Source organism: Blennius ocellaris (genome assembly GCF_963422515.1).
Source record: "Blennius ocellaris genome assembly, chromosome: 5".
NCBI lineage: Eukaryota > Metazoa > Chordata > Actinopteri > Blenniiformes > Blenniidae > Blennius > Blennius ocellaris.
Genome location: NC_137654.1, coordinates 10108837 through 10121675, shown reverse-complemented (window position 1 = coordinate 10121675; position 12839 = coordinate 10108837). Strand labels below are relative to the sequence as shown.

The following is a 12839-nucleotide window of genomic DNA, read 5'->3' as shown; positions in this document are numbered from 1 at the left end:
AACAGTGAAAGATGCAGCTTCCAATACTGAAATATCTGCACTGTGCTGCTTGCACACCTGGAAAGAAATACTTGCTAATATATTCACCCTTGTCAAGACATATGAGTGGTGGATTTGGCAAAATTAGGAGCATATATTGTATAATATAGCACCCTTGTCACAAAATGTAACATTGTATTTTCTGGCTCTATTGTAGAAAGCAGCAAAGCTCTCCATCACCAGTATGCAGAAGCTCCAACTCCATACTTCACTTCTAAGATAAGCGTGGAGAGAGGGAGTGAACATGTGATTTATTTGCTTACGTAGACCTGCCTTAAAAACCATCCTCATTAGTCTTGTTGGGGAGGAGGGAAGCACCCGGCATAAAAATGGAAGTTGTTTTCTCCCGCCTTTTATTTAGCAGTAATGAAAAATGACAGCGTTCCCGCTGTTAGCCATACAGGGAAATTTATCACCTGTTTAATTTCACACTCGGGTAGGCCTGGCCCAAGCTCCTTCTATCGACACTGACAAAGTGGCAACTGAGAGCAGTGCATCACCTACGGGGGTCCGGGCCCCCTTTTTTAATTGAATCGACATTTAATAAACATAATTATGAGAGCGAGATCACGCGGAGATGCGCGGTCAACACCGCGAAGGAATGGATCAAGCTCCAGAAGACAGTGAAGGACAACACGGAGTGGGGGGCTGAGAGGAAGACGAGTCCCTCGTTGTGAGATCAGCAGATTTCCCCTTCGCGCTCCATCCATCATGGGGCTTGTAACCTTCTGTTGAGACGACCAAAAACTTCTTTAATCGTTCTGCCATCGCCAAAACAGCCCCAATCCCTTCCTCCCACCTTATGTGAGGCCCCTATTCCTCTTCATCACAATGCAACTTTGTTTGGACTAACGCCATGCCATCATCTGTTCGGAGGGGTCCTTACAAATCGCCGATGGATTCAGCGGAATGTGCCAAATGCCAATGTGCCTGTCTATTTTAGTGTTGACTTACGCCTCCACGAAGGAGGATTTATTTCAAACAACAGACGACCGACTTGGCATTTGCTCAGGTTGAGATGTCAGAGTTAGAATAATGACATCCGACGGTAGTAGACACGACAAATCTAGTCAACCAGAAACTTCCTATTCATACATTCATCTTCTACACTGCTTTATTGAGCCAGGGGGGGGCAGCCATGGATTCAGCACTAAGTCCGGTCTTGAACCGGAGATATTCTCGCTGTCAGTGCTAAGCACTACAACAGCGTGCAGTGTATACTTACCCATGTCATCCCCCTCTTTTCCTCTTCTGTTTTCCTTTAACCCGAGCTCCTCGACAGCTCATACAATAGGGTCTTCTCCATCACTTCTCCTTACATAATTCTCCTGTCAAGTCCTCCCTCTGTCTCTCTCGGACATAATTCTTTCTCTATTCATTCCTTTTCTTCTCTCCGCCACTGAATTCTGTCTTCCTAATGGAGCTCCCTTGGCTAAATAGACTTGGGGCTTCTGACATGATTGAGTAAAAAGGGAAGGATGGGCAGTGTGGGGGGAATAGCTGATGCAGCTATCTTGGCTGGGGATGTATTAATTGAAAGGTTCATAGGCAGAGCGGGTGGCGAGTGCATCAAAGAACAGCAGCTAATTAGGACCCCACTTCGCCCCTTCATTTTTATTTATTCCATTCTAATGTCTTACCTCTTTTATATATTTATCTCAGCTCTGCGTGGGGGCATGACTAGAATAAGAATTGGCTCATCTTGCGTGTCGTTCCTCACGTTGCCTGCTGAGCTGGCGTACAGTAAACAGACACAGGAGGCCGGCCGTCAGCGGCCTGAGATTTCACTTTCGTTCTGATCCTTCCTGAGCTGAGCTGACATGCCGCCTGAGTACAAATGCCTGCGATAATGCCATCGACAGCCGAAGGCCGCCACGTGTTTGCACCGATACAAAATGTTACGCTTAACTCGAGGCTGCGGTCTTCAATCAATAAGCCGCTTCAGTGGCAAATTCTAGTGAAAAGGATCAGAGTCACAGGTCACGCTGTTTCAAAATGGAGACAGAGCGAGTCCCTAACGAGTCCTGATGTTTGCAGGCAACGAGAACTCGAAACGGCTCACGAGTCCTCCATTGTGCCCACGGATAATGAGGTGACGGCTCCACAACTGTATCGACCACTCGCTGCTGATGACCCGTTTCACAGAGCAGCCAGGTCTTCTTTAATCTGCTTTCTCTCCTCTGCACTGTGACCTGCTCCATAATCTACTTCACAACATTGGTTATGCTAAGTGGCACCTCCATCACTACGCATTGATTTCACCATTAGAGGCTGCGCAGTGCTACACGTAGTTGAAAAGTGGTGGAGTAGAGGGAGGAACACCTTGATTACCTAACGTTTTGTGGGTTGCTCAGCTGCGCTGGGAGCTTTTAGTCGGACTACACTTCCTGTTTTGAATAACAAATTAGTTTCAAATGAACTTTCTGTCAGCCCCCAGGGTGCCTCTCTCCCTCTGACGCTCTCTCCATCTTTCCGTGCTGACTGCTTTCATTCCCTGCCTTCACACACATTCACCTAATCTCCCTCAGGAGCTCCACCACAGGTGAAATTTGCAACTTCAAACGCAGGATCCTCCCACTTCCTTTGCCCTCAGTCGGCATTAGTACCCGATTGTTTTTCTTAAATAAAACTATTCTCTTGGATTGTTTTTCCCCCCAGTCTTGTATACCTTCTGACAGTTTCACAAAGCGACACTTCCAGATTGGTGATTTCAGTAATTTCTGCAACGTTTCTTGTATGTGTTGGCAGCAACTTGAGATCAGTTTGACCCTCTTTCAATACAAGAAAGTGCATGTTAGAAACAAATAAGGAACTTTTTCTGGCTCACAGTCAAAAGAGCTGTGCAAAGTTTTTTAAACTCTCAGAAGATAATTACATTTTACCAAACACTTTGCAGCTAGTTGCATTTCCATTTCAGGAAGCAGGCACCCATAAAGTCAGGCCCTGCCACCAATTCTCTCTGCACACTGGTCGTGTTTAATAATTCCCTCCCCTTTTTGTTTCCGATTTAATTGAAATGAAAGGGATGCCTCGCTGGTGTTGTAGAGATGTCTAATTTATTTAGTCAATCTCTAGCCCTCGCTGGGATCGGTCATTATCTTGTACTACCAGCAGCGCCTTGGTATCCGCTCCCCTCCACCAGCATGACGGAAATATGAATTATCCTAGCTTGGTGGTGACCTAAAGTGTCAAAGGCCCCATGCACTAATAGAGGGCTTCTTTTTTTATGCTATTATTTGTCATGTGTACACAATAGCACAGTGGGATAAAGCCTGGGCAGCAATCGAGGGTTTAGGGGGCTCGATGTTGAACCCACTGTTTTGATGATTATAGTATGTAGAAGCTTGGTTCCAATGACCTTCAGGCCACCGCAGTGACCTTGTTTTATGTGTTTGCATGCAGACTGTGGCTCAGGGGGGTCCGGCTCAGGCGTGGAGAGCTGTGAACAGGACCGCTGCCGGACATTCGGAGGCTCGTGGGATGAGGACGCCGAGGATGAGCGCTGCGTGTGTGACTTCACCTGTCAAAGTGTGCCTCACAACCCGGTACGACCAATCTCATTCTGCCAGTCTGGTCATCAGTGATGATTACTAATCGATTAAAATCTTCTTATTTATGTAAGCTGGATGGATTATAAGTGTAGGAGTTGAGTTGCCATGATCAAATTACTGAAAACAAGCTGTACTTGTCTCATACAGAAATCCCTTGAAAACTCACAATTATATATTTTATGGATAAAAATGACATCAAATAATTTCTTGTGAAAATGTGTCTTTTGATCTTTGAAGTTTAATTGAGTTTTGCAACTTGTTCCGAAATAGCAGCTTTGGACAAAAAGGTCCACTTGCTGTGTTGTTTTTTTTTCCAAGTGCTTTTGAGCACAGGCCGCCGAGTCACTTCATCAGCTGGAGTTTGTCTGATGGCCATCGATGTGCCTCAGCTGCTGTCAGTGAGCAGTTAGGTTGTAACTTCAAGTGATGACATCCCACTGAGGCATGTCTGTTACAGAGAGACTCTCCGTGGTTGGAAGGTTGAAGCCAAATGAAGGAGTGAAGATCTTTTTTTTTTAAGTTAGTGTTTCAAATGACAATGAATTATCTCACATTCATTATAGGTACAAGTGATGACTCTCTGAAGCTTGAGTTATACAACACATTCAGGAGTGACTCAAAGACAAGAAAATATGTCTTAAGTCCATGTAGAAATAGAGGTGAATTTTAGAACAGATTGTGCTTAGGGTCCCATACAATCTTTCCAAATGATATGGGGGGGGGGGTTCCAAACTCGTACTGATATTGTTCTTTATTTTAATTAAGTTTTACCTGAGGATAAACTCCGAGACTCAATCAAATAAAATATGCTGCTTCAATGCATTTTGGGTTTCTAGAGGCTGGTAAATACATTTCCCCAATTCATCTAGTAGTCTTGTGTTGATTGTAAAGATTTACAGGGTAACAGGCTTGCACTCAATTGGCCTATTGAGGTTGTTTGTAGAGTTGAAATACCTGCTGTGAGGGTATTTTACTCTATTTGGAAAATGGGAAGAAATTCATTGGTTTAAAATGTCAAAACAAAACCTGCAAATAAATACCATTTACATGATTACATTTTGTGATTCTGGAAGACTTTCTCTGATTAGTTGTACCAGTGGTGTCAAACTCATTTTACTTCAGGGGCCACTTGCAGTGCAATTTGATCTCAAGTGGCCTGGAACAGTAAATAATAACATAATATGTAAATAACTAAAACTCTAAATCTCTGTCTTTGCTTTGTGCAAGTCTGAATATATCAACAATAAGTTCACATTTAATGAACTATCCTTTTACAACACATGTCAAACTTAAATTTGAAGAAATTGACCGTAATTTCAACAATATCATGCTTCAGTTCCCAATGTGCTTGACAACTTATAAATCACAGAGGACTTTTATTACACTATTTACATTTTAAACACATGAATCATTTGGTCACATACAGCTAGAACTCCAAAATATAGTCAGCTAGTTTATATTATGATCAGAATAACTCCTGCTAAAGCTGGTAGATTTAGATTTTTTGATCTCCATTTAAAACCATATCATGATCCTCTCAGTGTTTTGTGGTCTGGTGGATAATCTCATTTATCTCAACAGCAAACCTTTATAACTAAAGCTTCGGTCCAATTTGTTTCCCAAAGTATAAAAAGTCAATGAACAATTGCCGTAGAGCAGGACAAACACTGACCACAGGTGTCGCGGAAGAAACCGGTGAAGCACAATTAGAAACGACTCTGCGTGAATCGGCCTGTAAAGAAAACACCCGCCTGAAGACATGGCATGAATCAAAAACATTTTAACTGAGTTATATTTCTGTCCTCCTCTAGGTTTGTGGCTCAGATGGAAAAAACTACAGCAACGAGTGCGAGCTGAAGAAGGCCAGATGTGAGAAACAGGAGCACTTGTTGATTCATAACCAGGGACCCTGTGCAGGTCGGTACATTACACCACTCACGGTTAATGACATTACGGAGCGCAGGAGCACCCTCATCAAGCCTCATTGTCACCAACATCTCATTTCTCCACTCATTTCACTCATTGATGGGGTAGTAATTGCCTCGAGTTGTAATCTAATTCTCGCAGCACCGCTGTTGTCTTTCTTCAGTGTGACCAATGTAGCCACGAGCGAGTGACACAGTGAAGGTCAATGTCAAACGTGGCGTGTATGTGTGTGTCATTTGCCTGGGGAAAGTTGACTCAATGTTACTTGCAGCTTTTCAGCGATGTTCTCATTGGTGTCTGGAAACTGACCGGTCCTCTGGGGTCGAGCGGAGTTCACACTCTTTCTCCAAGGCGTTTTGCATGGACGCAGCTGATAGCAACAGTGATTCACTTTTTCCAGCCAGACATTCAGACCATTTAAACTATTAAACTTTTACTCACGAGCTTGCCTCTTTAACCCTCTGGACACCACTTTGCCCCACTTACTTAAACATAAATGCCCTCTCTTTACATATGATGAATGTTTTTTGGGTTGTTTTTTTTATCAGCGCTAATAGTTGTGTGTTCAGTGGATGAAAAGTAAAGGTTAACCATCTTCCTCTCTGGTAAATGAAGTTACGTTGTTAGCACAGGCCAGGGAGCAGAGCGAAAGGCACTTAAGGGATTTTGTGTGATCATTTCAGCCTGTTTGATTCCCCTTGGGGCTAAAAAAAAAAAAAAAAAAAAAAGGGAAAGAGCTGAAGTGAGTGAGAATGAGGGAGCTGCTAGTGTTTTCACACACATCCCTGCAGATTCTCCTAAGCTGGCCTCCTTGGGCACTGACTGTCACGCTTCTCTACCATCCATGGATAATCAATCCTTTTTTTGAAGAGCCCTCTATGGGCACCAAACTTCTGAGTTCTCCTCTCTGATTGGTTAATGGGGTTGGAAAAAAAGAAAAAACTCAGATCTTAGGGAATTTCACTGCCCTCCACATTAGCTATGTCAGGAGAAACTTCATTTGACCTCAACTTCCAAACTTATCAAATCTTGCTGGTGGAGCTTGAAAGCAACCTTGATTTTTATTTTTTTATTTTTTTTATCTATGTATAATTTATTTCTCTTTTCCCAGTTTGAAATACCACCTCTTTTGCATTGGGTGTCAATGCTGTCGTCATCTGTGAGGTTTACTTAGAGTTTCAAACAATCCCTTCTAATCGCCTGCAAACTCACATGTGGTTCTGGGATTTCAGTGTAATCCAAGGAAATATTTGTTGGTTCACCAGGCGAGCGAACACGTGCATGCGTCCCCTTGCGGGAATAGAAACGAGTCGCGGCAGTGATTGCAGTGGAGGAGCCAAGGTGGCAGACCTTGAAAATGCGCCGTTAATATTGCACATCACAGTGAGCCGCATTGTGCCGGACAATGGCCACTGAAGAGGAAAAACTCTTGAAGGGTGGAAGAACATATGAAATTAAAAGTTCTCCTTGTCCTAATAGGCTCAGTGCAGATAGCCGAATGGAGCGCCGGAAAGTGGCAAGTTAAATGAACTGTGTCCAAAGCCCATCTCTGGAGTGGGAAAGCAGTGGAAAAAGAGCGAGCCGAGTCATCACCATTAGGCTGAGGCTCATATCCACACCAGTAACAGTGTGATTTATGGCCCCTGTATCTCCACCCTGAAAACTCCAAATGAGCAACACAAGGAAGGAAGATGGGGAAAGACAGAGAGCGGGGGGAAAAAAAAAAAAAAAAACACGTATGGAGCGACTTCTCTATTTTAGCTGCAACTTTACTTTCCACTCTAAACGCTGATATTTTTGCCTTGGCCATTAAACAACCCCCCTCCCCTCCCTCTCTCTCACACCCACCTCCTCACTTTTCCTCCTACTGTATGTTTTGTTGTTCTCTTTCGATTCCTGGCAAAGCGCCAGCTTCGGGAACACATTTGTTTTTATTGAGTTGAATGTAGCTGTGTATTGGGTGCTGTCACACTAGTTTGGCTGCCGCTGCATCCTCACACAAAAGGAGCTCTCCACACACTGTGCGCAGGAAGAAAATGCTTGACGCATTCCTTCACATTATGTCGCAGGCCTTTTTTTCTTTTCTATTTCTTTTTTAAATTTTTTAAATTTTTTTTGGGGGAAGGTTGTAGGGCAGCAGTGCAATTCCGTAATGTTAGACAAGAACAAATGAAGACAACATGCCTCCTAGTAGGTGGTAAATGTCAGCTTCTGCACATTCACCATAAATGCCATTGTTTGTTTTCACTGGAGCTAATAGCATCATTCCCCCCCCTGATTTTGAGCCATTGTGGAGGAACTAGCAAATAGAATTGTTATCTTGAAGCCGACTGCCAGCCTCTCCACCTCTGCCCCTCGAGCCAATCCCATTGTTGGCAAAAAGTTACATGTTGCTCGGAGATTGCGTTGTCTAATTCCCCCCCCCCCTCACACACACACACAGACACACACTGCTCCACACCCACCTACCACAGCCCGCCCCACAGTGATAACTCAAATGTTGGTGTTCTTTTCTCTCTTTCTCCATCCTTCTGCCATCTTCTATCTCCCCTCCTCCTTTTCCTCCTCCATCAGCGGTTTCAGCTGAGTCTCCGCCCGAGCTGGCGGCGGCGCAGCACTGCAGCCTGTCCGTGTACGGCTGCTGCTCCGACAACGTGACAGCCGCCTTAGGAGTCGGACAGGCCGGATGTCCCAGTAAGTCCTTTTTGTCCCATCGTGACCCCCGTTGCCTTCACTTTGTCCCCATTCTGCTGCCTGCACCTACACACTGGAGATACTATCAGGCTGCTGCAGCATATGGGGCTTATTGTCCTTGACTGCAATTACAGAACTAAAGTTGCAGAGCAGAAAAATGTTTCATCTTAATCCAAGGAATAATTATGATAATGCCGCGCAGTATCAACAGAAGAAATCTCTTCATCTGATGATCTTGACAAACGATAGCACGCAGATGGAGGAGAAAACGCAGCATCAAGCGTGTTAGCCAGGGGGATACAGCATAGATGGGGAAAATGCAGACTGTACGAGGATTTAATAAAGAAGAAAGTCACCTAAGCACAACTTATCCCACTTTTTTATGTGTGGAATAGGACATAACTAACGTTCCAGGCTTGTGTATATCGGAAAGAGAGAGTGTCCATTAAAGTAAACATTATCCAGCTGTAAAAGTTTTCTTGGAGAGAACGAACAGAAAGAACACTGTTGAGAAATAAAGAGCTATAATATAAAAATATGTTTCTTGAGGAATCACTTTGTTTTTCAACTCCACTGTTGCCATGGAGCTTTTTTTTAGTGGTTCGTACTCACGGCTCTCAGTAAAGGTTCCTGGTTGAAGTCCGGTTTGGGCTTTGGGGCCTTTTTGTGTGGTGTTTCAAAGGAAGTTGAGAACAAGCTTGTCCTCCTCGTCCTCTGCTGTTTAATTTTGGTCTACCACAGAGAGCCTCCTGACCTTCTTCTTGTCATTAACTTTCAGTAATGCCAATGAATTGTAGTCTGATTCTGATCAAACTTTACAAAATGTAATGCCTGTCAGTGATGTCTTCATTTTACACATTTTAAATGTAATAATGGGACAATGTTGCATATTATGTCTCTTTAGTGAATAAATATGGGAACTATGCCATACCTGATGCCTTGATAACCAAGCTGCACAAATTTTGTGAAAATAAAAGGGGGGGGGGTTATTTTCAAGAAATGCAGCCTTTCACATTACCAACTGCAGTTCTTACATTGTCAAAAAAGTATTTTCCAATGGAATTACAAGTCAATGATGTAGCAAAATATTATTAAGACATTTAAAATAGATACAATTATTACATTATTTTATGTTATTACATTATCCGTCGTTATAATCCACAGATTCATGAAATACAAAACACAGTTTAAAGAGCAAATAGCCCCAATCCAAAAATAAAAAAAAAACTCAATAAAAATTCATCATTGAATTCATTTAAATATCCTCCAGAGAAATAGTGTCTGGTGCTGCAGCACTCCTCAGGCAGACACTTCCCACTGTGCGAACAGAAAGGTCAATAACATCCGAACATCTGCGTGCACAAAAGTAGTAAAAAGGTTTTTTGGTTTTTTTTCTGCTGTTGTTGCTGCTAATATTTATTTAGTTGGTTTGTGTACTCCAAATGAACACAGAATTCCATTTTCCTCACAGCATTTTACCATTTCTTTTTCTCTTAATGTCCCAGGATTGTCCATTGTACACTAAATTATTGTTTCACACTTTTCGTTATTACAGGTCACAGAGAGTTCAGTTTGTACATTTAATATGCTTTCCACAAAAAGTGTCATATTGTTTCTTGCTTAATTTTCTCGTGTTTTTATTTTATTCTAGTATTTAATTATTTAGTTTGTAGCCTCCAATAATTTAGTTTGTGACCTCAATGTAATATATATTTTCTATATTAAACAAATGTATTTCCATAGCCAGCTATTCGGTTCCATCACAATTCAATCCAAAAGAAATTCACAGGATCTATAAAAAGCATTTTTTTTGTTTGTTTTTTTTTCATGGTGACTTTCTGGTAACCACAGCTGCCGATATCTCATTGTATAATAAACTGAATGTGTTTCATGTGACATGTTTTTTGCTCTCCTCAGGTACGTGCCAGTGCAACGCCTACGGCTCGTACAAAGGGACATGCGACCCCACCACGGGGCAGTGCTCCTGTAAGCCTGGCGTCGGGGGGCAGAAGTGCGACCGCTGCGAGCCGGGTTTCTGGAACTTCCGTGGCATCGTGACGGAAAACATGAGCGGTTGCACACGTGAGCAAGTGTTTCTTCAATTCATCACATTTTTAGCATAATTACAGAAATGAAACACATTTTTCTCCGTTGATATGTAGCCATGCAGGTCTGCTTTATATGCTTAGATCAGCATTCCCTAAGCTGGACCCTGTGGGACCCCTGCCCTGCGTGTTTGAAATGGCCCCCTGCTGCTGTGCACAGCTGATTTAGACGACTGGACCATTATCAGTCTTGTGCAGATCAGAGTGGAGGAGTAGGGTATATCTTAAACATGCAGGGCAGGACCCCCACCATCACTTTTCAGGATAATGCATTGAATTTCATTGATACCACATCTCAATATAAAATAGATGTATTGAAGGAAACTGCTTCAAAAGAGGTGTTACTGTTACATCCCCAAAATGATTTTAACTGAACAATGGAGGCTTTGCTTCATTATATTGGTTTGAAATGAAACCTTTCTTAGCCAGATATGTTAAAAACCTGGGTAAATAAAACCAACTCCTCCTGGTCGGATTCCTCTCATGGTCAATGAGAAGCTATATTTCTCAACAACCATAATGGGAAAATACACTTTGCACTTTGCGCTACATTTAATTTACTGCTAACTGTTCGCTGGCAGTTTTAGTAGTGCAAAGTCTCTCCGTGTCCTTCAGGCCTGTCAAAGCCATGTTGAATGAGCTGTTTTCACATTTGTATTCAAGTAAAGAACGGGGTCAGGGCCCCCTGTTTGTCTTGGTGTAAAGCAATATGGTGACCAGCTTGTATCCTGCCGTTGAGTTATCATAGGACAGACGTTCCCAAAGCCACAGAGCGTTTTCAGTCAACAGCGGGAAGTCTGCAGGTGCCTCACCTGTGGCCTGACCTTAACAAGGTTCACCCAAAGCAAGCAGACAGCACGCGGCACACCAATATCATGAAGAAGCAAGGCAAAAAAAAAAAAAAAAAGCAACAGGAAAAAAACAACACATCATTGATTCCAGGAACATGATGGGGTTGATGTCCTTCCCTGGGGTTATTTTTTTTTCTTCAGTCTCTGCTACATGCTCACCCTCCTCCTCCTTTTCATGGCTTTGTGGCCCCTGAGGCTGGATGAACTATCCTCAACCTCTGACTCTAAGACAAAGATATATCACAAGCGCTGCGGCGAAGGTTGCTTCAAACACACTTTGCCCCTAACATAAATCGAGCCATTCGTATCCCTCCTCCTGTCATTGCACGTAATTGACTTGAGTTTTTTTTTCCCCCGCCATCAGTCTTACCCTTCTCGTTTTCTTCTGCCTCACCACGGCAGCGTGCAACTGCGACGCCACGGGCTCGGTCCGAGACGACTGCGAGCAGATGTCGGGTCTGTGCTCCTGCAAGACGGGAGTCAAGGGCATGAAGTGCAACGTGTGTCCAGATGGAAGCAAGATGGGCATGAACGGCTGCGACAATGGTGAGAGGGGATTGGAGACAGGGGCCGAGGCATTAATACGCCACACAAACACACCTTATTCCTCCTTTTCCATCCTTCTCCTCTGTCATTCTGAAGTGGCTTTCTGTCACTAATCTGAATTGGGGATCAGCCACTTCTTTCCTCATCTGTGCCTCACATCAGTCAGGTTTATTGGCAAAGGCGGAAGTGGCTGCAAGACAGCAAATCAATAGTGATTAGGAACACACTGAAGTGTACAAATGGCATGTTCATGACGCATTGTCTAATGATTGATGTTTTTTCTGCATCATTCTCTATTTTGGAGGCCAACCCGTGCTTGTTTGTGTATGTTGGTGCCTCCATATAAAGCAATATTGATCACCTTTGATTAATAATGAAAACTGCCCGAATGATTACACAAGCTACAAAGCCAGTTGAGGGAAAGGTTAGTTCCTGCTGTGGGCGCCTGCGGCTCCTTGATTAAGATGCGCCATCAAGTATCGACTGGAAGTCAAATGCTTAATGAAGCCAGCAGTCCCCGGCACAGTGGTGGGGCTCTCCACCACACACCCTGCCGGATGAAAGGACGAGGGGCTCAGAGGGTGCAGGACATAAAAGCAGGAGCCCATGGAAATGGGTGAGCAGGGGGGCCACTCCAAACCCCTGTGATGCTGCAACAATGCAAAGACCCCCGCACCCGCTCGCCTGGCGGGCCGGCGGGTGCGCGCCACGGTTGTAGCTCCTGCTGCGGCGACTTCAAGGCTTCAAACAAGCTTTGGCAGACAAGAAAAGGTAGAGTCTGGGTGCTCACATTTGTACCGCTCAACAGATGCTGGAAAGCAATTTCAGGTGATATGCTGTGAAGCCAGGAGTAATTCATGTCATATTAAGGATTATGCATTAGCATGGTTTTAAAGTAGTTGGTAAGTGTGTCACTTTGACACAGCACAACACCGACCAATGTATTAAAAGAGTGGGGAGAGATGTGTGTAGTATCTTCCTAATTACTCTCACTAATGCAAACACTAAGACAGAGCAACTCGCTTGGTTACTGCTGTCAGTCGAGCAGATAAATCATTCTCTGCTATTTCTGGGGGTTAAACAGGTTAAGATCGACCAACATGTTGCAGGTTTGATATTAACCACCC

The 12839-nt window shown here is 43.6% G+C and overlaps 1 protein-coding gene across 1 annotated transcript in view; it reads left to right on the top strand.

Annotated features, from left to right (window-relative positions):
- Nucleotides 1-12839, top strand: part of agrn (agrin) — a 318771-nt gene that overhangs the window by 246861 nt on the left and 59071 nt on the right. Inside the window, exons 12-16 of the mRNA XM_080496608.1 lie at nucleotides 3442-3584; nucleotides 5402-5507; nucleotides 8091-8210; nucleotides 10128-10292; nucleotides 11569-11712. Coding sequence (XP_080352734.1) covers nucleotides 3442-3584; nucleotides 5402-5507; nucleotides 8091-8210; nucleotides 10128-10292; nucleotides 11569-11712 — 678 coding nt within the window. The remainder of the gene's footprint in view (nucleotides 1-3441; nucleotides 3585-5401; nucleotides 5508-8090; nucleotides 8211-10127; nucleotides 10293-11568; nucleotides 11713-12839) is intronic.